The sequence below is a fragment of the Myotis myotis genome, unplaced genomic scaffold (genome assembly GCF_014108235.1).
Source record: "Myotis myotis isolate mMyoMyo1 unplaced genomic scaffold, mMyoMyo1.p scaffold_m19_p_3, whole genome shotgun sequence".
NCBI classification, from domain to species: Eukaryota; Metazoa; Chordata; class Mammalia; order Chiroptera; family Vespertilionidae; genus Myotis; species Myotis myotis.
Genome location: NW_023416335.1, coordinates 206,012,073 through 206,036,315, shown reverse-complemented (window position 1 = coordinate 206,036,315; position 24,243 = coordinate 206,012,073). Strand labels below are relative to the sequence as shown.

General features: G+C 51.0%; 1 protein-coding gene and 1 long non-coding RNA gene across 2 annotated transcripts in view; one reads left to right on the top strand and one right to left on the bottom strand.

Moving 5' to 3' along the window:
• The window catches only part of CACNG2 (calcium voltage-gated channel auxiliary subunit gamma 2), a 103,524-nt gene extending 82,679 nt beyond the window's left edge, over window positions 1–20,845 (top strand). The window contains exons 2-4 of the mRNA XM_036298986.1: window positions 9,888–9,971; window positions 18,711–18,851; window positions 20,230–20,845. Coding sequence (XP_036154879.1) covers window positions 9,888–9,971; window positions 18,711–18,851; window positions 20,230–20,765 — 761 coding nt within the window. The 3' untranslated portion in view covers window positions 20,766–20,845. The remainder of the gene's footprint in view (window positions 1–9,887; window positions 9,972–18,710; window positions 18,852–20,229) is intronic.
• LOC118650642 overlaps window positions 3,829–24,243 on the bottom strand; it is a 52,141-nt gene continuing 31,726 nt past the window's right edge. The window contains exon 3 of the long non-coding RNA XR_004966037.1: window positions 3,829–3,960. This is a non-coding gene — a long non-coding RNA (uncharacterized LOC118650642). The remainder of the gene's footprint in view (window positions 3,961–24,243) is intronic.

Below are 24,243 nucleotides of genomic sequence, written 5' to 3'. Positions count from 1 at the left end.
GCATGGGAGCTCTGGGAGGGAAAGTGTCTTTCTTGCTAAGGGCAATCAAGAAAGACCTCCTGAAAGAGGTGTCATTTGAAAAAGAAAGAGAAGGGAGAACTACATTCATTGAGTGCCTGCTCTGGGTTAGGAATACACTAGGGGCCTTCACTTCTGTCATCCCACTGAGTCCTCAGAATCACCTCGCAGGACAGAGATTAATATCCCTTTCTTACAGCTGAGGAATCTGAGGCACAGACAGGTCACATAACTTGCTCATAGCCACACAGCAGATAGCTAGCAGAGCCAGGCTTAGAAGCCAGATGTTTCTGAGTCTGAGCACAATCTCTTCCCCTGCATCACATGGAGGGAACTAAAGAAGTAGCTACGGAGACAAGAATGAGGACAGGATACTACCGTATGAGCAAGTACTCACTGTGGGGTCAGGACTTCTGCGGGTGAGAGCTCGGGGCAAATGGAAAGGGCACACTTAGGGGAATGAAGAAGGCAGCCACAACAGGCTTCTTACCCCATTCTAACCCCACCCAGTGTCTGCACAGGCTCTAGCACATAGTAGGCATTCAAAACAATCCGGTGAATGGATGGATGAGCAAATGAACAATAGGCAAATGAGTGAACCGCATAGGCTGTTGTTTCAAACCCTGCAGTGTCAGCACTGTCTGGGAGCTTGTGAGAAATGCAGACTTGTGCCAGCACTGTGCCAGGGGGCTGGCGTTCCAGGAGGGACGAGCCAGGCATCGCTCACCAGCTCAGGGTCTCCTGAATCCCTGCCATCAGGGAGGGCCCTGCCAGCAAAGCAAAGAGCTAGGAGTAGCAAAGGTTTAAAACACAGAGAAAGCAGCTCCCACCAAACCCTTCATTTGCTTCACTTAAAAAAATTACTGAGCCAGCCTCCATCTCACGCCTCAGCCCTCCACCAGAGCCCCGCCACCCGCTGCTCCCATGCTGTTCCTACAACTCCTCAAGAAAAGTGGAAAACAGAACAGCTCCGTGCAGCCCCTAATGACCAGGTTTATGAAGAGCTTATTGAATTCAAAGACATGAGGCAGCAGTTGGTGTTGTGAGATATTAATGTGCTTTTTACAAAGCTGATGAAACCTCCTCTTAAACTACTTAATACCTGCAAGCTGAAATTTCCAGTGTGAGCCGGTCAATTCCTGGAGGCAGAGCTGCGGCAGCCGCAGGCACAGCCCGTGGCCTTTCTGTTCTGACTTGGCCTGAAGTCTCGCGGCTCTGGGGTTGGTGCAGTATTGCTGCCCTTCTGGGGTCGGGGTTCAGCAGAGACTTTTGTGCTTATTGGGCCCCTAGTTCATGGTGGGAGAGTCTCTCCTCACTCTCTCATCTTCCAAAAGCTCAAAGCCAATGTCTGTCGGGGGAGTGAGCAGTTCAGCCTGGACCACAGGCCCCTGCAGGATCTGGCCCCTGTCCCCTCTCTAGCCACCTCCTGCCCTCCCCTCGCCCACCCTGCACTCTAAGTGGAAGCCATGTTTTTGGAACTCTCCAATCCCACTAGGATGTCATGTCTTTACACCAGCCGACCCCTCACAAGGGACAGCCCTTCATCCAGTGGTGTGCTGGTAGATGTCTAACAACTGGCTCTCTGGGGACTTTGAGTTGTACTATTTGCCAATTCCCACGGTGCAAATACTCCCACCGTGGCTGACTTCAAGCTTCTAATGTCAGTTAGGAAAAGACACCAACCATCGGCTCCCATGAGCCGGTACAGGCCAGCTCCAGCATCCACTACCTTCAGGCTTCCTCATGACCCTGACTCTGCTTTGGGGAACTTTCTCTGACACACACACACACACACACACACACACACACACACACACCGAGTCTGTTCCTCCTGTGTGCCCAGCACTTCCCTGACTTTGCTCTTGCTGGTCCCTCTTCCTAGAATCCCTTCTCACCCTCCACTATTTCCTCACCACACCCCAACACACACACACACACACCCCAACCTGCTTTTCCTAGCTAACTCCTTTTCCACCTTCGGCACCTTCTGTAGCAGCTCAGCCACCCCCCCGCCTCAGGAGGCCTGTGTCAACACCCACACACTCACACACTCACATATGCACCTACTGTGTGCACCCAGACAGGCCCTGCTCTGTCACAACACATATCCTGCTACACCACAGCATCTGCCTTCTGTCCCCCACCATAGACTGCAAGTTCTATGGGACAGAAAGCATATTTTTCCCTGTTTTCAGCAGGTTGCACGGAGAGTGTACATACAGTCAGCATTCCATAAATGTTAGCTGAACAACTCTGCTCCCATAAGGCTTGCACATCCCTCTAACACAGTATGTGAGACATTACATTCTAGTAAATTATATTACACCCCGAACGTTCTGTCTTTCCCTCAAGACTGTGTCCCTGAAGGGAAGGGGTCAGGTAGATTTCCCTCCACCACCCCCAGACCAGGCACTTAGCCCTTGGTCTCCTTTTGGGGAGAGAGCCTGCTTGAGAATGAAGCCAACTGGGAGGAAAGCCAACACCAGATTTTTTGAGCACCTGGATCCATCTGTGCCTGAAGCCATACAACCCCTGGGCTTGATGACCACCAGTCTAAAGGAAGTACAGCAGAACTCTAGGCTGGCATCAGGAAAACAAGAGTACACCGCTCTCCACTGACTGTAGTGATGTCTATTGACAGGAAGGTTCTACCAAATTTAAATTCCACCAAAGGTGATTGAGTGACACTGGTACCACCTCCCTTCATGAGCCTCATCATCACATTAGTCAGACTGAGTCCAGGGCCACAGAGTCCAAGTGCTCCTGGAGATCCCACTACATCCGGCCAACCCTCACAGCCTCATTGCCACCGTCAGCCTCAGAGACCATTGAGACCAATCCCATTATGGCCTGGGACCCAGGTGACCTCAGTCGTTCTCACTACTAATCATCTGTCCCTCAGCACTCTGTTCATCCCCTAATCTGACCCATCTGCAACCTCCCCAGCCTCCCAAGTTCTTGCCCTGGGCTCTTTGGAATTTTGTCCCAATGTCAGCAGAATCACCCATACTCTCAACTTCTCTTCTTGCTCTGACGGAAGCCTGGCTCTCTCCCCTGCAACCGCTTATGTGGGGGTGTTTCTTGGCCCACACTCCTGCTCCTCACTGCTATTTCCAGACCATTCCTCAGCCTCCTTCCCAAACTCCCTGCCTCTCTGAAAAATATCCTGGCTATCTCTGTCTGAAGTCCTAAGCCACCATTCACTCCTGGCACACCTTGTTCTGTGGGAAGGTAGTACCACCTGCCTCATTCTCCAAGGCACTCCTGTAGGCAGTCCTCTTAGAGATTTCACAGTCAGGCAGACAGTCCCCCCAGCACACAGCCGTGCTTCCCGCCTCAGCCAGCAGATACTAGTCCTGCATTGCTGGTCTGGTCACTGGTCCTTAAATACTGAAATCCTACATATTACACCGATCAGCCCCAAGAAGTCTAGGGAAGAGGCTGGCTTCTTTGTTTGACAGGCAGAAGAGGGAGGGGCTGGGACCGAAGCCCCATCTACTCTCCCTCCTCCCCAAAGAGGGGCAGAAGGGTGAGCTCTGAGCCTCAGGCCCTGCATCTCTACCAACCCCAAGGCCCAGCCCAAGCACAAGCTCAAGGGCCCAAGCAGAGCAGACCCTTCCTGCTGCCCTGAGTGACAGGCCAAGCTGTGCTCACACTACTGCTGTGAGAGCACCACTTCTGAGGTTTCAGCCTCCCCCTCACCGCCATCAATCCCGCCTGCTGGGCTGCTGAGGATGGAGGGCCATTTTCGCAGAGTCCTCCGACCAGAGTGGGAGAAAACTCAATACTAAGATTCAGTACTCACTGAGACGGAATGACTCGTGCTGCAGCAGAGAAGGGCCAGGAGCATCTGGTGTGGTTCCCTGTGTCAAATCGTGGTCCAGACAGGGCCGTCATTTAGCTTGTAAGAGCCTCATCATCAAAAGATCACACCAATAATTTCTAAAAACCAACCGATAATTTGGGGCGTATTAGGATAATGTGATGAATCATTTGCACTTCAACTGTTAACTTAGTAAGCAGTTTTGTAATATATACTCCATGTGCATAGAAAATGAAAACGAACTGTAGCTTTGTCTTATATGTTCATTTGGATGCCCTTTCCAGTTGCTAAATACTTTGAATGTCACCCCTACCTTCTTGCAACCTGAACCACCCAGTTCATGGGTTTACACTTGGCCCTGAGATTACCAATAACCACACTCCACAATCTGTCTTTTGCTTCCGCTCTTGGACTCCCAGGCCCATCCTTTCAGCTCACTCCCAAGAGCCCCTGACTCTAACAACTCTCTGACCAGCCCACCCCACCCCACCCCCCCAGCTGCCAATGTATTGACGCCCATCTTTCCACTGCCCTGTTTACCCAGCTTCGGGCCTGTCCGTTTTCATAATCACTCCCTCCCCTTCTTGCACTCTCCTCACAGACCCCCGTCCTGGTTAAAGACAACCCTCCAGCTAGATAAATTGCAGCGGCATGCTTAAATGTGGCCTGAGAAAACCACAGGATCTCAAGAGGGACCTTGAAGCCATCGACATACATACTTCATGTCTCAAGTCTGGTCCACTCTCCCTTTCTCGTGGAGAAAAATTTGACTCCCTTCCTCCTTCCTTGAATCTCCAACCCTGCCGCCCCTTCTAATTCTCAGTTGATGGTCCTGCTTCCCATTCTATCAATAAAATAGAAGCAACCAGAAGAGAAGTGTCACAAGTTCCCACCATGTCTACCCACATGTGTCTCCTGCCCTCCTGGTGCAGGGAACAGGCCATCATCCACCCCATCAAAGGCCACCCTTGTACTTGTGTCCTGGACCTCATCCCCCCTCACATTGCTTATACATTGCTCCCTCCTTTTTCTGGGCCAATTCTTTCTTCTGCTGGAACATTCTCACCAGCATCACTCGTGCCTTAACATCTCCCCCAACACAAAATAGCCAGCAGGGTGGTAGATATCTCACTGGGAGGTAGAGGGAAGGAGGCAACAAAGGATGTGGTGGGGGCTCAGGCAGCCAGACCAGCACGTGCAAAGATCCTGTGGTAGGAAGGAGCATGCAAGAAGGAAGGCCCAGATAGCATGTGCACAGAGAGGGGAGGACAGAGGCTGCTGAGCTTTCTCCTGAGAGCACAGAGAAGCTATTGTGTATTTTAAGCTGGAGATGGCCTGATCAGATTGGCATTTTCCAAGGACCAGTCTGATAACTCTGTAGAGTGGGATAAGAGTGGATGCAAAATGACCAGTGGGGAACTTATTGCAGTCCTCCAGGGAAGCAGGGAAGGTGGTCTGGCAGTGGGTGATACTGTCGATGGAAAGCAATCAATGAGTTTGAGAGATACTGAGAAGCTAATACAGCAGGATGTCATGAACCTGCAGTGAGGAGGAGGAGATGTCAGCGATGATGGCTGGGCTCAAACTTGCACCAGGAAGCAATGGAGAGGTATTCGCTGAGCTAGTTGGTGCCTCCGGAAGACCAGGCTTGAGGGAAAGATCATAGTTCAGGTTTGGACCTGCTGAGCATACGATACCTTTAAGACATCCACCAGGAGACATCAAATAAGCAGTTGACTATCCAGGTCTGGACCTCCCAGGAGAGGTCCATGCAGCTGATTATTTCACACAGCCTCTCTTCGCCTAACAAGCCCAACAAGCATCTCTTCGCCCTTCTTCTGTGCTCAGCACTGTGCTAGGAGCCAACAGTCAGTCCAAAGATGGCTGAGGCACAGGCCTGTGCAGAGGGCAGCCAGGCTGCGTGGGGAGCAGATGCGGCCATGCACCCTTACAAGAGGGGTGTGGAGGCTCCGCCTGCGAGCCCTTGGCTTGGGGTTGAGCACTGTCCCCCATCTGTTAGGAGACTTGGGGCATGTCAGGACCATTCTCCACACCTCACCTCCTGCCGGCTTCTTTATAAAGAAAGATGCCTGGCCTAGAGTTGGCGCTGATGAAATATTTGTCAGATTGAATTGAGAGAAAATGAAAGTGCTTTGCAAAATGCTTTTCAAACACACTGATTTGTAATTTTAACACTAGGGAGGATAGTATATCCTCTTAGCAGCTGGTATAGAAACACTTCTCAGGAGAGAGGGGGATGTGGTTGGAAAGGGGGAGAAACTGCTGGGGGGTTTGAGGCCTCCTGTTAACCATGTGTACGCCATAAGTGTCTATAGATGCAAGCAGTGGACCTTTTTTAATTAAATTCAAAATATCGTGGCAGTTAACTGGTTAATGAACCAAGATGCACGAGGGCGGGGCAGGTGTGCTCCAAGGACAGAGAAGCGGGGAGACAACAGGTCCGGGAGAAGGGAGCAAGGAGAGGGACTGCCCAGACACTCAGAGAGGAGACCTGCCCTTGGGAGCATTTGGGTGAAACTCTGTGCTCTTGGGACCCTACAAAGCTTCCGTCAAGTTGCCAGAAATCTCGAAATGCTTTAGGGCAGTGGTTCTCAACCTTCCTAATGCCGTGACCCTTTAATACAGTTCCTCATGTTGTGGTGACCCGCAACCATAAAATTATTTTCGTTGCTACTTCATAACTGTAATTTTGCTACTGTTATGAATCGTAATGTAAATATCTGATACGCAGGATGTATTTTCATTGTTACAAATTGAACATAATTAAAGCATAGTGATTAATCACAAAAACAATATGTAATTATATATGTGTTTTCTGATGGTCTTAGGCGACACCTGTGAAAGGGTCGTTCAATCCCCAAAGGGGTCTCGACCCACAGTTTGAGAACCGCTGCTTTAGGGAATGGTTTTTCTTGCAGAAGTTGGGAAAGGAGGTGAATTTGGTACAGAGACAGTGAATGGGAGGTGAGGAGGGTCAACCATATAACAATAGCTAGAAATACATAAAATGCTTATTTCATGTAAGTATACCGGTGTCCTGTAGATGCGGGTGTATGTAATATACACGGGTCTGTGTTACAATGCTTTAAAATTCATAACCAATTTCCACAGCATACAATAAAGCCTTCTTTATGGGATGTGCCACTCAGAGTTCTCTAGGAAAATAAATTGCTAGCATGTACTGAGGACTTATTAATTAGGTTATATTAGCTACTGTCACAGAAAAATCCCCAATGTCAGTGGCTGAATATAGTCCAAATCCATTTCTCTCTCACAGCAATGCCCTCGAGCACGTTCACTAATGTGCCAGGCGCTGTTCTGAGCACTTTATACATGTCAGCTCATCTAATCCCCATGACTAGCTGTGAAGGCAGAATTCCTATGATCTCTACTTTCAGGTGAGGAAACTGAGGCATGTCAGTGAGGCTGAACCTGCCTCTCACCCCTGCACCTTATCTCCCAGACTCTCACCCCTACACCTTATCTATCTCCCAGCCTCTCACCCCTACACCTTATCTATCTCCCAGCCTCTCACCTACACCTTACCTATCTCCCAGCCTCTCACCCCTGCACCTTACCTATCCCAGCCTCTCACCCCTACACCTTATCTACCTCTCAGCCTCTCACCCCTACACCTTATCTCCCAGCCTCTCACCCCTACACCTTATCTATCTCCCAGCCTCTCACCCCTGCACCGTATCTCCAGCCTCTCACCCCTACACCGTATCTCCCAGCCTTCTAACCCCTGCACCGTATCTCCAGCCTCTCACCCCTGCACCTATCTCCCAGCCTCTCACCCCTCCACCGTATCTCCCAGCCCCTCACCCCTGCACCATATCTCCCAGCCTCTCACCCCTGCACCGTATCTCCCAGCCCTCTCACCCCTGCACCGTATCTCCAGCCCGCTCACCCCTGCACCGTATCTCCTCTCCCAGCCTCTCACCCCTGCACCGTATCTCCCAGCCTCTCACCCCTGCACCGTATCTCCCAGCCTCTCACCCCTGCACCGTATCTCCCAGCCTCTCACCCCTGCACCGTATCTCCCAGCCTCTCACCCCTACACCTTATCTCCCAGCCTCTCACTCCTTCACCTTATCTATCTCCCAGCCTCTCACCCCTTCACCTTATCTATCTCCCAGCCTCTCACCCCTGTACCGTATCTCGCAGCCTCTCACCCCTACACCGTATCTATCTCCCAGCCTCTCACCCCTTCACCTTATCTATCTCCCAGCCTCTCACCCCTGCACCATATCTCCCAGCCTCTCACCCCTACACCGTATCTCCCAGCTCTCACCCCTGCACCGTATCTCCCAGCCTCTCACCCCTACACCGTATCTCCCAGCCTCTCACCCCTACACCGCATCTCCCAGCCTCTCACCCCTACACCATATCTCCCAGCCTCTCACCCCTACACCTTATCTATCTCCCAGCCTCTCACCCCTGCACCATATCTCCCAGCTTCTCACCCCTGCACCGTATCTCCCAGCCTCTCACCCCTACACCGTATCTCCCAGCCTCTCACCCCTGCACCGTATCTCCCAGCCTCTCACCCCTACACCGTATCTCCCAGCCTCTCACCCCTACACCTTATCTCCCAGCCTCTCACCCCTGCACCGTATCTCCCAGCCTCTCACCCCTACACCTTATCTCCCAGCCTCTCACCCCTACACCTTATCTATCTCCCAGCCTCTCACCCCTGCACCATATCTCCCAGCCTCTCACCCCTGCACCGTATCTCCCAGCCTCTCACCCCTGCACCGTATCTCCCAGCCTCTCACCCCTGCACCGTATCTCCCAGCCTCTCACCCTGCACCGTATCTCCCAGCCTCTCACCCCTGCACCGTATCTCCCAGCCTCTCACCCCTGCACCGTATCTCCCAGCCTCTCACCCCTACACCTTATCTCCCAGCCTCTCACCCCTTCACCTTATCTATCTCCCAGCCTCTCACCCCTTCACCTTATCTATCTCCCAGCCTCTCACCCCTGTACCGTATCTCGCAGCCTCTCACCCTTTCACCTTATCTATCTCCCAGCCTCTCACCCCTGTACCGTATCTCCCAGCCTCTCACCCCTACACCATATCTCCCAGCATAGGGAAAGTTAGCCAACACTTGTTGTACCTATGCTGGGGCTGGGGACACAGAAGTCCCTGCTGTCATGAAGTGGACATGGTTGTATATTCTGTTCTGCGCATCTGTCTTTATGGAGATTGCATTGCAGTTCACTCGTTCACTTAGTGACTGTTGGTGGCGCCTGCTGTGGCACTGGGCTGGGGTTTTCACCGGAGCCAGTTCTCACCTTCTCACTGAGCAAATATTTAGTCAAAAGCCCTGATTCCATCATTTCCTGGCACAAGTGCTTATTAATTTAGCCTCCCTGAGCCTCAGTTTCTTCATCTGTAAAATGGGGATGAAAATACCCCCTCAGAGGCCTGTGGTAGAGCAGAATGAGTCTAGTCCAAAAGCCTGGCAGAGGGCCCAGCTTCCCCCCACCCCCACCCCCACCCCCGTGGGGGCTCACCCGCTGGATTTCAGAGCTGTTGGTGGCCGGGTGCAGTGAATTTCATGCCCTGCAGATGGGATGGCGCTTTGCAAGTTTATCCAAAGTGCTGTGGGAATGTTTGTCAGCATCAGTTTAGGGTTTGTCTTCTTTGGAAAGCTATCTGCTTTCTCTCCTGCAAACTGTGGGGTGACTGTGGGGGAGCTAGGGCACAGAGGTGACCACACCGGTTCATCATTCATGGCTTCCTCTGTGGCAGTCCCCAGCCCCGAATCAAACCTCCACCACCCGCCAAGCTTCAGCTAATCCTCAGAGGCCTCCATGGACGGCTGGGTTTTGAAGTCTTAGGCCTTAGATCCTCTCCCCAGCACTGCGTGTTTTGATTCACCCGGAGGATGTCCACACAGACAAAGCAATACCTCCCTTCCAGAGTGAGGGAGAGGCTGGGCCAGCTTCAGAAGACGCCAGCGGTCTGAACCCCAGAAACTATGATGTCTCATGTGTCCTTTCTCCTCTTGTTTTCCAGGGAACTTCAAAGGTCTCTGCAAGCAAATTGATCACTTCCCAGAGGATACAGATTATGAAGCTGACACAGCAGAATATTTCCTCCGTGAGTGCAAGCCATTTCTATCTCCTTCATGGGGATGGGTTCTGCCCTCCAGCCTTTAGAGCAACGGTTCTCAACCTTCCTAATGACGAGACCCTTTAATACAGTTCCTCATGTTGTGGTGACCCCCAATTTCATTGTTACAAATTGAACATAATTAAAGGGTAGTGATTAATCACAAAAACAATACGTAATTATATATGTGTTTTCCGGTGGTCTTAGGCGACCCCAGTGAAAGGGTCGTTCGACCCCCAAAGGGGTCGCGACCCACAGGTTGAGAACCGCTGCTTTAGAGCACAAATACCAGGACTATCTAGAGGTCCCTGTCTCAGCAGAGGGCCTGCCTCCTTCCCTCCTGTCCGGAGACCAAACCTTCATGTATGCTGTTCCCTCTGCCTGCAGCACCTTACCCTCCCTTCTTTGTCTGACAAACTCCAACTTACCCACCAGGTCTCAGCTGAAACATCACCTGTTCCAGGAAGTCCTCCATGCCCCCTGAACAGATTCCCAGAGCACAGCACTTTCATTAAGCTATAGAGTCTTGTCTGTTTGAGCAACCATCTCCCTCACTGTCCTACCAATGCTACTAGCCAGAGTTCTTCCCATCTTGTTTGCATTATATGTTTAGCCCAGGGCCCTCAGTAAATATTTCTTAAATAACTGAATGAAGACACTCATCTGGGCAGTGCCAGATTAGAACTTCTACTGAAACATTGTGAGATTTTTATTTTCTTTCCCCACAAGTCAAGTCAAAGTTAAATCCTGATGTAATAGCTGCAATCTTAAGTCCACCTGACACATATTAGCAAGAGAAAGCCTTTGAGTCCCCAAAAAAGGTTCTCAAGAATCGGCAAAAACTAACAAGATGAAATGTTCCCTGAGAAATGGATTTCCAGGAGAGGGGCTGAGGGTCCTTGACACCGGGGATAGCAAAGCCACTGAGCAGAAGTGGCTGAAGGCTCGGCTGGGGCTCTTGGGCCTGCCTTCCCACCATCCTTCCTCCCAGGAACTGCCCCGCTCCACCCCTCCCCTGAGGCAGAGGGGTTAGCATTACTCTCAGATTACTTTTATGAAAAATGTAGGAGGCATTTTATTTTATGGATCACCCATCTCTTTCAATAATTACTCCTCACATCAAAGCCAATCTCAGGTCAGCCTGGAATTGGGTTTTGCTGAGAAGCCACAGAACATGACGTCAGCCAGGCAGCTGGGAAGAGGAAGGAAGGGAACATGATGCAATTTATAGATTTCTTTTTAAATGAGGGAGAATATCTTACAATGCTCGTCATTTATTTTTATGAAGTCCTGCAAGATGCTGCTCATAAATGGAATTCCTGAAGGGCCATTTGGTTGTGTTCCCTGTTATCATGTCTGGGGCCCCCGAAGGAGTCTGGCGATAGTGAGAAGGCTGATTGAACACCGCCCATGTGCTAATCCTGTGCTCAGGACTGAGGAGATCCAAAGGAATGAATGAGACAGGCTGTGGCCCTGGGGAGATCACGTTGGGAGGACCCTCAGGGAAATAGCTGGACTGGGAGACCCGCATGCAGAGATGCATCCTGCACACAGAGGTGGAAGGGGGCAAAGCTGAGCCCCACAGCACAGCCCCAATGGTCGAGCATGGCTAGATGCCAAGTGCTTGCAGCAGGAACTCTGTCTCATTCTTTGCTGTGCCTTTAACAGCTTCTGGAATATAGTAGATGCTCCATCAATGCTGCTTGTTAAATAAAGGAAAGCTAATAGGATTCTTCAGTGACTTTCCCTTACCTACTCCATACCTTCATTTCCTAATTCTTAAAGAGAGAAGAGCTTCAAGTGTTGGGTTCATGCTGGTGTCCCTGGACAAAAGACTTGAACATATATTAGCGGCGCAGGGTCCGAGGATCTGAATTGACTAAATGCAACAATATTTTTAAGCATTTAGAATAGGAGGTCGGCAAACTTTTTCTGCAAAAGGACAGATAGTAAATACATTAGGCTTTGCAGACTGTACAATCTGTCCCAACTACTCAACTAACCTTGGAGCACAAAAGAGGCAGAGACAAAACGGAAGGAAATGAAACAACTTTATTTACAGAAACAGACAGCGGCTACATGCAGCGTAGTTTGCTGACCCCTGACCTATAATATGCTGATCTTGGGCTAGACAAGAAAAGTAATTGTTTAACCTGGAAGATGTGAGTTCCTATCATTCTCTGTTAAGCTCTAACCTGGTTGGCGAGAGCATCTAAAAGACAGGGATCATTCTTAAAGGATCCTCTGCCCCAACCTGCACGTCATGATTTGTTACGGATTCTTCTCCCTGCCCCTTGGACCATGAACAGCGACTCCTCTGAGTAGCTGCAAATAGACAGTTTGCTCCACCCCTCACCCAGCTGGAGATGTTTGCTGAATGAGTAAATGAGAACCCACTCTTCTTAGGGCCCCTTGGCACATTCACCCTCTTCCCAGAATGAGGACAGAGGTGGATGCAGGGTCTCAAGCTGAGTCAAAGCCACCCTTCCCAGCCTCAGAGGACCCCCCTCCCTTTTTCCCCTTCTCTGCCCCCCTATGCTGGGCCCAACAGGCACCGAGGGGTCTCCTAGGTACCTCAGCGTGGGAAGTGTGGGGAATACCAGGGATCAAGGTCTGAGCTTGTGATTTAGAGGGAAAGGACCTGAATTCAAGGTGAGGTCTGCTCTGTGGCCTTGGGCACGTTACACAACTTCTCTGAGCCTGGATGAATACCAGTCCCCGGGAGGGACGCGGAGGAGCGATGAGACAAAGGCTAGGATGGTGCTTTGTTAGAGCGTCCCCGCTGCCCATGGAACGTGAGAGAAGTCCATCACCCCGCTTCAGGTTAGAGCAGTGGTCGGCAAACTGCAGCTCGGCAAACCGCGGCTCGCAAGCCACATGCAGCTCTTTGGCCCCTTCAGTGTGGCTCTTCCACAAAATACCAACTTCTGCGCATGGGCCACGAAGTTTCAATCGCACTGTACGTGCGCGCCTGCACGTGGTATTTTGTGGAAGAGCCACACTGAAGGGGCCAAAGAGCCGCATGTGGCTCGCGAGCCGCGGCTTGCCGACCACGGGGTTAGAGGACAGAAGCACAGCGATACACCCTCCGCGCTCCTGAAATGCTGGAGCCGCACACACAACCCCATCCTCCCATTTTCAGATGAGGAAATACCGAGGCCCAGAGGGGTTAAATGGCCTACCCAGCCCTGCACACTACCTGGGATGCCACCTGCCCCCCGGAACGTTAGGCAGGGCCGAGTGCTCCTGTCCACTGTCCGAGCCCTGCAGCCCCTTCTAGCAAAATTGTTCCTAGAGGTCACCATGGCCAGCGTGGCTAAAACTGTGGTGACCGATCCTTGCAGTTAGGGAACCTGCTCAGCTGCAGCTGGTGCTCACATCCATGCAACCAGAGCCTACGTTTCACAACACGGGGCCTGCCCTCCGCCTGCTGTGCACGCGTGGCAATTTCTATTTGGTCCTGGCCCACTCATTCAGGTGCTGGCCGAAGCCACCATGCTGATTACACCAGCTAGTCATGAGTCACAACCTGCACTTGAACTAACACCAGCCCAGGTAAGCGCAGGCCCCCGGGGAACAGCAACAATAAGCTGCTGCGGGGAGAACCAGCATTTCCCAGTGCTCTCAGTACCAGGCACTGTTCTAACTGCTTAAAGTGCGTGTACCCATGACACCACTGCAGCCCTCTGAGCCAGCGTCTGACCCTCTCCCTGCAGCACCTGGGGCAACTGAGGCTCAGGGAGGGCAGGCAGCACAGCGAGGGAGACGGTGCAGGCCGCTCTCTCCCGTCCTGCAGCGGGTCACCAACCCCAGAGACAACAGGAACTGGGAAGGCTCCCAGGACCTGCACAGATGGTGCTCCCGGAGGACGCTCACTGAGCTTCCAAGTTCTGTTCATGTGTCATTACACGCAGCAAACGCTCATTGGATGCCGGCTGTGTCGGGGCCAGGCCTAGCACTTTATGCATTATCTTCATCCATCTGCACGACCACCCCAAGAGGAAAGTACTGCTGGTGTCCCGTCATACAGCTGAGAAAGAGGAGGCACGGAGGCCACAAAGACAGGGGAGGGACGGGGTGGGACCCAAGCGGCCCACACCTGGAGCCCATGCTCCCAACCTCCACTCTCAACTTCTCCCTCTTCTCCTCACCCACCACCTTCTTCGTCCCCTTCCTATTTCTCTTTCTCTCCTCTCCAATAACACCTTCTTTCTCTCTCTCCCACCTCCTCTCCTTCTCCCTTCCTCTCTCCCCTAATCTCCCTCACACACTCTCTCACATACACACACTCTCACATACGCTCTCACACTCACATGCACTCACACTCACATACACTCTCACATACTATCTCACACTCACATGCTCACATACACACACACTCATACTCTCACTCACACACTCACATACACACACACTCATACTCTCACTCACACACTCACATACACACACACTCATACTCTCACACACACACTCACATACACACACTCATACTCTCTCACACCCACACACTCACATACACACACTCTCACATACGCTCTCACACTCACATGCACTCACACTCACATACACTCTCACATACTATCTCACACACTCACACGCTCACATACACACGCACTCATACTCTCACACACACACTCACATACACACACTCATACTCTCACACACACACACTCACACACTCACATACACACACACTCATACTCTCACTCACACACTCACATACACACACACTCATACTCACACACACACACTCACATACACACACTCATACTCTCACACACACACACTCACATACACACACTCTCACATACGCTCTCACACTCACATGCACTCACACTCACATACACTCTCACATACTATCTCACACACTCACACGCTCACATACACACGCACTCATACTCTCACACACACACTCACATACACACACTCATACTCTCTCACACCCACACACTCATACACACACACACACACTCTCACACATTCACACACTCACACACTCACACACATGCACTCATACACGCATTTGCTGCAGCCCCTCCCCTTCCACAGTCACCGGTGACCGCACCTGGCACAGTGTGGAAGGAGGAGAGAGGGAGAGATGCCCAAGAGCCTGGAAGCTCCTCCCAAGCCAGTGTGTCCCCACCCACCCATCGCCGAGTCTTAGTCCACCTCTTCAACACCCCTCAAACCCAGCTCTGCCCATACCCTCTGTGCCCACCCTGGCCAAGCACCATCACTTGTCTGGCCAGCCACAGTAGCTCTCACTGCAATAGCCCTCTCACTGCAATAGCCCTCTCACTGGTTCCCTGTACTCACCTTGGCCTCTTCTTAATCCATGTGTTTTTTTTAATCCTCACCTGAGGATATGTATTTTTTAATATCTTAAGAATCCTTGTGTTCCTTAAGATGCAAATCAGAGTGTGACAGTCCTGCCCGCTTTAAGTCCTTTAATGTTGCCCATTGTTCTGGATAAAGGTAAGCTCTGGATCAGGGGTCCTCACACTACGGCCCGCGGGCCACATGCAAATACAAATATTGTATTTGTTCCCGTTTTGTTTTTTTACTTCAAAATAAGATATGTGCAGTGTGCATAGGAATTTGTTCATAGTTTTTTTTTTAACTATAGTCCGGCCCTCCAGCGGTCTGAGGGACAGTGAACTGGCCCCCTGTTTAAAAAGTTTGAGGACCCCTGCTCTGGAGCATGACCCACAGGACCCTGGTGACCCATGAACCCCTGTGTGGCCTGGCCCCAGTGGCTCCATCTCCCTCAGTGCTTCCCCGGCCCCTCCACCAGCTCCTAGTGATCCAGCTCCTTTCAGTTCCCTGGACAAGCCCTCGCTCATGCTGCTTCCTCTCCCCGGAACACTCTCCACATCCCGCCTCTATTCTGCCAAACTAGCTTCCCCCTATCCATCAGAGGTCAGCTCTAGCATCACTGCCTCTTCTGACCCCCACCTGACTCAGAAGAGGCTCCGAGAGGCATGAAAGCAGGGGAGTGCAGTGGTAGGCACACAGAGCCTAGAGGCAGACTGCGTGGGTTCATACACCCAGGTCCCCCATGTCTCTGCTGGGTGGCCTTGGACAAATGGCTACACTCAATGAACATTAGCTTGTCCCATGCCTTCATGGTGCCATACGGCATCTTTATTTCATAACACTGTCCTAGTTGATACCATTTATCTGTGTTATTATCTGACATATATCTTCTCCATGAGATCTTATAAAGACATGGACCGGGCCTGTTTTGCATTCCTCTGTCTTCATGCCTAGCCTGGAACCTGGCACAGTGGCCAGCACTCAGCCTGTATTTATTCACTGGACTTCCAGTTGTCAAGAGCAATGAATCTCCCTGCTCGAGACTTTGCAGCCTTTATTAGGGTCTCAGCCAGGGGTGGCTGAACTGCAACTAGCAGGCCAAATCTGGCTCACCAACTGTTTTTATAAAGTTTTATTAGAACACAACCACACTCGTTTGTTTACATACTGTCTATGGCTATTTTCATGCTACCATAGCAAAGTTGAGTAGTTGCAACAGAGACTGTATGACCAGCAAAGCCAGAAATACTTATTATCTGTTCTTTTATAGAAAAAGGTTGCCACCACCTGTTTTTGGAATGTGGAATCTCCTCAAAGCCAAGGCCCATGGTTTCATGGGGCTGGTATGAGGTTTAGATGGGTTAACCCATGGAAAGCACTTAGAAGAGGGAGGGCCTAGCACATAGGAAGAGGTCCCTAAATATTAGTAGCTATTGTGTAGTTCCATATACTCACAGGTCAATAAATACTTGTTCATGGAGAAAATCAGATATTTTCTGATAGATTTTAGCACTAAGACCACACCAGCTTCAGGGAAAGTCAAGACAATTCATGGCGAAGTTGTGACTGGACTGAAGGGGAAGGGGCATCAGAAATTACAACAATGCTATCTTTTACTGTATTCCTTGTAGTGTCAGAAACAATGCAGATATTATCCAGTTTAATCCTTATGAACTGTTGTGCACATACAAGTCTTGTTATGAAGGTCTTGTTAACATGTACATTCTGGTTCAGTAGGTAGGTCAGGTGGGGCCTGAGAACCTGCATTTCTAGCCAGCTCCCCATGAGGTCTGTGCTGCTGCTCAGACTACCCTTTGAGCGCAGGGCCTTACAACATACCTGTGAGCTGGATATTATTATTGCTCTTCCCACTTTACGGAATGGGGAAGCTGAGACTCAGCGAGGTAAAGACATGTCCAAGGTCACACAGACATTTGAACTTCGGTGAGACTAACTGCATAATCCCCATTCTGACTCACTAGCTGGATGGGCTTGGGCAACTTACTTCACCTCTCTGAACCTCGGTTTTCTCATCTATCAACTGGAGCTAAAAAACACACATGAAGGGCTATTATATCATGTATGTTAGGTACCCGCTCAAGACCCAACAAACATTCTCTCTCTCCTGGGTCTTCAAGAAGCTCTCACCAGCCCTGTGCGCTTATGAAGATGAGAATGCAGGTAGCTCTGACTGTGCGCATCTGAGCATGCATGTGTGTGTGTGCAGATGTGTGGGCTGAGGTTCAGGTTGGGGATACAGCACCTTATCTTATAAACAACTTGCAGGGAGAGGACACCCAGGTTTGGGAAGCAGGTACTTCCATCCCTGCCTGGGGGCAGAGGGGAAAGAGTGCTGAGAATGCAGAGTAACCCAGCTGTCCCCCACCCCTTGCCCTCTTCCTCTCACCCAGCTAGGGTTCACCCCACGCATGCCCACCTGGATACTACCATTCATGAAATGTTTACTGTATGCCCTCAAAGACTAATCTAGGTGCATTGTCAGAATCAACTCATTTAATCCTCACAACAACCTTAGGAGGCAGGCACTATTACTGTCCCCATTTTACAGATGAGGAAACTGAGGCACAGGGAGGTGAGATAATTTACCCAAACTTACACAGCTAATAAATGCTAAAGCCAGATTCAAATCCAGGTCATGTGATTTCCTGGCCACTATAATGTACTGCCTCTCAATGTACCCCAAATACCCCAAAAAAGAGCAAAAGAAAGACCTAAAAACTTTGCCTAAGGTTGTCAGTGAAGGTTTCACAGACAAGGGAATTTTAAGTTAGGTTTTGATGGATGAATAGAAGTTTACTGAGTTAAAAAGAGCAGGAAGCCCTAACTGGTTTGGCTCAGTGGATAGAGCATCGGCCTGCGGACTGAAGGGTCCCAGGTTCGATTCCGGTCAGGGGCATGTACCTTGGTTGCAGGCACATCCCCTGTAGGGGGTGTGCAGGAGGCAGCTGATCGATGCTTCTCTCTCATCAATGTTTCTAACTCTCTATCCCTCTCCCTTCCTCTCTGTAAAAAATCAATAAAATATATATTTTTTTTAAAAGGGCAGGAAAAATACTCTAATAGAAAAGCTCAGTATGTCAAAGTCAGAGGCATACAATGACATAATATGGGAAGTTTGCTGTTGCTGGACAAGAGGGAACACAGGCAGAGGCCAAGTCACACGGGGCCCTACGGGCCTCAAGGGGCACTGGAGTTGGGGCCTATAGGCAGAGATGAGCCCCTGCAGGGCTGTGAGCTGATACGGGGGGTGGTCCTCCCTGGTATTGCTAAGCAACCTCGGCTTGGGTCCTGTGTCCATAACCCCATTCCTGTGTGTCGCTGTCTCCTCCCTCCGCCATGCTCAGCCTCACAGCCATGTTCTTTCTCTCCCTGACCCTCCATGTTCTGCAGGGGCCGTGAGGGCCTCAAGCATCTTCCCGATCCTGAGTGTGATTCTACTTTTCATGGGTGGACTCTGCATCGCAGCCAGCGAGTTCTACAAGACTCGACACAACATCATCCTGAGTGCTGGCATCTTCTTCGTGTCTGCAGGTAATGACCACTGAGCTAGCAGGCAGAGCCCAGGCCCGCCAGTGGGGAGAAGGCTGAGGTTTGGGTGCTCACTGGCTGGGAGGACCTGACCAGAGAGGAGAAGAGGGAGGAAAGGAATCTCTGGGCTTTGCAACAGGTCGTATTGAGGGGAAGGCAGGTTGTGCTGGGGCTCCTGCCTGACACCCCTCCTCGCACTGATTCCAGGAATATCCCACACCCTGTCCCTTAGCCCAATGGCCCACCTTCCTCCCGCCTCTTAGAAAAGGGCCCAAATCCCAAAGAGCAGAGGAAGGACCTAAACACTTTGCTGAAGGATGTCAGTGAAGGTTTCACAGACAAGGGAATTTTAAGTTAGGCCCTCCCAGGGTACTGGGCCTACCCTCCGTTGCCCTCTCCCCTCCCTACACTACCTCAGTGGAAGCAGGCGGGCAACCAAAGCCACATTTCTCAGCCCGGTTACATGACAAGTCACATTTGCTTCCAATTCCAGAAAAACGGACATGGGCTGTAGCATGAGCCACCTAATAAGAATGACTAGCGTTTGAGTAGCACTTACCAAGTCCCAGACTCCCACAGCTTTCATATGTATCAATTCACCTAATCCTCTCCATGGCCCTGCAAGGCAAGTCCTATCATTATCCCCATTCCACAGGCCTGGAAACTCAGACCAAGGTTACCTGGCCAAAGGCTTTGAATCCAGGTAGTCTGGCTCCAGGCACCAGTCCTAACTCCCTGCCACACCAGCTTCAAATCCCAGGGCAGCCTGGAGCAAGTTACCTAACTTCTCTGTGATCCAGTTCCTCCTTTGCAAACCCCTGGAAAAGCACTTAGCAGTGAAGGCAGGTGGTAAATGCTCAATAAACAATGTCTGTTATTATTATTGTTACTCAATAATACTCGAATGCCTCTCCTCCCCCTCCTCCATATCTGCTTCCATTAGTTCTTTCCTTTGTAGCTCCCTACAAATGAAATGATAAAGGTGATGCTTTCCAACATCCCTGTATGCTCGCCTCTCCATGCACTGTGAAAATGAAGGCCCATCCAACTGTCCTTGCCCCCCCCCCTTTTTAATGTTTTTATTTATTTTAGAGAGAGAGGAATGGAGAGGGAGGGAGAGAAGAGAGAAAAAATATCCATTGCCTGACTCCTGCACACCCCCTACGGGGGATCCAGCCCTTAACCCAGGCATGTGCCCTGACAGGGAATCCAACCAGCAACCTTTGTGCACAGCAAGGTGCTCAACCAACTGAGCCACACCAGCCAGGGCAACCGTCCATGTTCTTTAATCCTGCTCAAGTGCCTGGCATTCTGCTTGGAAATTAACATCCTTCTCTCTGATTCTGCCCCGCCCCCTCCATGTCCACCCTGTGCCCCACAGGTCTGAGTAACATCATTGGCATCATAGTGTACATATCTGCCAATGCCGGAGACCCCTCCAAGAGCGACTCCAAAAAGAATAGTTACTCGTATGGCTGGTCCTTCTACTTCGGGGCCCTGTCCTTCATCATTGCCGAGATGGTCGGTGTGCTGGCCGTGCACATGTTTATCGACCGGCACAAACAGCTGCGGGCCACGGCCCGCGCCACGGACTACCTCCAGGCCTCCGCCATCACCCGCATCCCCAGCTACCGCTACCGCTATCAGCGCCGCAGCCGCTCCAGCTCCCGCTCCACCGAGCCCTCACACTCCAGGGACGCCTCCCCCGTGGGCCTCAAGGGCTTCAACACCTTGCCGTCCACGGAGATCTCTATGTACACCCTCAGCAGGGACCCCCTGAAGGCCACCACCACGCCCACCGCCACCTACAACTCCGACAGGGATAACAGCTTCCTCCAAGTTCACAACTGTATCCAGAAGGAAAACAAAGACTCTCTCCACTCGAACACAGCCAACCGCCGGACCACCCCCGTATGAAGCCACGGGGCCCTCGCTAGCGCCTGCCCTGCCGGGTCCCAGGCAGAGCCCGAGAGTGGGGGCACGGCCCGGCCCGTGGAGTGGGCCTGGGGGTAGGGGAGGGTGGGGGAAACCAAACCATCCACTGGGGGGGAAACCTTCCCAAAGCAAAAAAAAACACAAAAAAAAACACACAAAAAAAGAGAAAAACATAAGTAAATTTAAAAAAAAAGAACAAAATATAAGAGGAACAAAGAAGCCAAACAACAGAAAATGTGAAAAACACATTAATGAGGGAAGAAAAACAAACTTTAAAAACAGCGAGAGGATAAAAATTAAAAATAGAAAATAAATCTAAAAGAAAATGCATGATTTCCCATGTACCATTATTTTAACATTTAATAAAAACCAATTTAAATGAAAAAAATAAAAGGGAACTAAGATAACATTAAGCAAAAAATTGAGAAGGAACAGAAAGGAAGGGAGATGTTCTTTGCATTTAATCAGGGCTTTCCGTTACTTGCTTGTTTGTTTTTTTAAGCTCTGGGAGAGTTACTTTTCTGTTCCCTTTAACCCCAAGAGGGCTCTGCTCCCCCTGGGTGAGTGGGGGTGGAGACTCAGAGGCCCCGGGGCCAGGTGAGCCTCTTGGTCACTGCCAGGTCCCTGGAGCCTCTGGATGGGTGCCCCAGGAATGCTGGGCAAGCTCCTGGCTTGCGAGTCCACTCCACCCAGCATCAATGGGGCAGTTATAGGCCTCCAGGTGACCCAAGAGTCCTTGGTCCCTCCTGTCCGAAAGGTGCCTGGAGGGGGGCACACTTGGGGCTTGCCCAGCCCCCAGGTTCCCAGTCCTTAATGGTCCTTAACCCACTGTGATGACTTCCTAGGCCTTGAGGGAAAGGAAGAAGAGGGATGGCTGCCGGCGGCTTGCTGAGATGCCCAGAAACCCCGGAATCCTCAGGGTGAGCCTCTTGGGGTCAAAACCCCAAGATCCTGTCCTTGGGGGCAGGAAATCCCACCCCCACCCCCGGGGATATAAAGCAGCTCTCCCTCCTCACCCCTCACCTCAGGGCCATCCAATGGCCCTGGGGCGATGGTGGACCCCTAGACTCATAGGCCCGCAGTCCCCTGGGAAGGGGGCTCACTGACCCTTTGGGGGTCCTTGGACTCACTGAAGCCCCCTTGGGGTACAGTGGGTCCAACAATGAAATTGCAAAAAGGTTTCTTTTTACAAAAGAAAAAGGAAAAACAAGTGGTGATTTTTTTTTAATAAAAAAAACCACAGACTATAAATAAATGTAAATATATAATACGTGGATTTACTCGAAAGAAAATCAGATAGTATTTTTCTTTTAATTCTTTTCCAGCTTTAAACTGTGAAAACAAAAAAAATGGGGTGGGTGGGGGACTTAAAATTTAGCAGGGAACTTGTAAAGAGAAAAACAAAACAAATATACAAATCCATTTTTTAAAAAATACTATTGTGAGAGATTAGAGCTGGGCTTAAAGCAGGAGGGAGAGACAAGAAGCCCTAGGGAGCTGCAGGGAGTTCCTGTCACGAAAGATCTCTTCCTTAGACCAGAAAGGCGCTGCTACTGTCGGAGAGAGAGAACCACGATGGAGAATCCTCTCTTCATGAAGGAGATCGCACAACACACACACACACACACACACACACACACACACACACACACAGTCCTTGAAGCCCAAGGCTAGAATCACTCATGGGGATACACATGCCATCTAAACCCTTCCATCCCATATACAGGCAGAGGGAGGGTCCAGAGAAGATGACTCATGCCATCCAAAGCCATGGACAGCAGCTCCACACTGGCATGTATGCTCACAGTGCCCTCCCACCACACACATGCACATCACTTGCCTGCATGGAAAGGGCACCAGTCTAGAATCCAGCTTTGAATTCTGAAAACCCTTGCTGTGTGACCTCTCTGGGCCTCAGTTTCCCCTGTGTGATAAGCATGTGGATTGACCCAGATGAGCTCTGAAGGCTCATTCTTATTCTTGGCGCTGATGACTTTTAAAAAGATATGCCACCTGCCCAGAGGAAGATGCCAGAGACAACCAAAATAGCTGCCATCCAGCCCCAAAACATTGAGAACATTTCTGAATTATCGGTCAGCTGTTCAGACACACACACACACACACACACACACACACACACACACACACCATAAGCCTCCTCACTGTGCTCCCAACCCCCTGCCCCCACATCCAACGTCAAAGCAAAAATTACACACACGTGAGCAAACGTATCCTGCCATTCAGACAGAGAGGGAAAAGGCACCAGAGGTCCCCAAAGCCACTCTTCATTCTGTGTCCCCTTTAATGCCATAACCCAGTCAGAGAAAGGGGAGGGGGCTTCCTTGTGAGAAGACATCAGCCACCATGCTTCCCCCACTGTCTTTAGGGGTCAGAGAAAAAGAGGATCCTCCAAGGCTTGCTGGGAGTGGCGGAGGGCAGGAGATGCAGAGGAGAGCTTTATAAAGTTTGGCCCCAGGGTGAGGACCAACCTCAAAAGTTAAACTTACACCACAGACTAAAGTCTGCAGCATCCCGGGTTGCTCCCCTTTCTTCCCAGACGGACAGGGGCCAGTTCAGAGAAACCCAACAGCTTTGTAAAGCTTGGATTTCAGCCCAGCCTGCTGGAGGTGGGGGGCCCAGCTGCCCCCATCTGCATGTCTCGGTTTGCCTCTTTCTTGACACTGCCCTGGCCTGAAGTTTCTTAAGGTGAGCTCTGGGAGGTGAGGGGAGTGGCTAGCAAGGCTTTTGGGGTTTCCACACTCCCAGCTCCCCTTCCCATCTTTTGTCTGGGAAAGGAAAACTCTGTTCTTAGGTCAGCAGCATCTGGAACCCTAAATTCAGCCTGAACCACAAGGCAGATCTGCAGGCCCAACCCAGCAGTTCCCGGGAGGCCCCCGGACCCCAGGGCAGAGCAATGGGGGCCAGTACCAGGTGTGGCGACCACCCAGTGTTTCCAGTCTGGGCAGAAATCACGACCACTCCCTCCCCACTCCAGCCTGGCCCTCCACCCCACCAGATTCCACACCGGAAAGGCTCGAGGAATGGAGAGAACAGTGGGGCCCACCAACGACAACAAACGAGCCGGCGCTGTCCGGAGCAGACAGCTGGCCCCAATTTGTTGTGGCCGAGTGTCCGGGACGGAAATCAGTGCTTCTCTCCAGGCCGGGAGGCCAGGGTCCTGGGTCCTCTGGAAGAAGGCCATTGGGTGTGGGTGAACCCAGCTGGGCTGAGAAAGGGCTGGGGGCCCAGAGGGAAGAAGCCAGGACTGGGATGGCAAGGGCACTGCTTGCCAGGGTGGATGATTGCTCATGTCCAGCTCAAACCAGTTCAAGAAACCAACCTCCATTTTATTTTCTTGGTGGGTCCTTTTTTTTTTCCAGACTGTTAACAGAAAAAAATTTTAAAAAGCAGAAAACTAAAAAAAGAAAAAAATCCTGGTACATGAAATAAAGATTTTTTT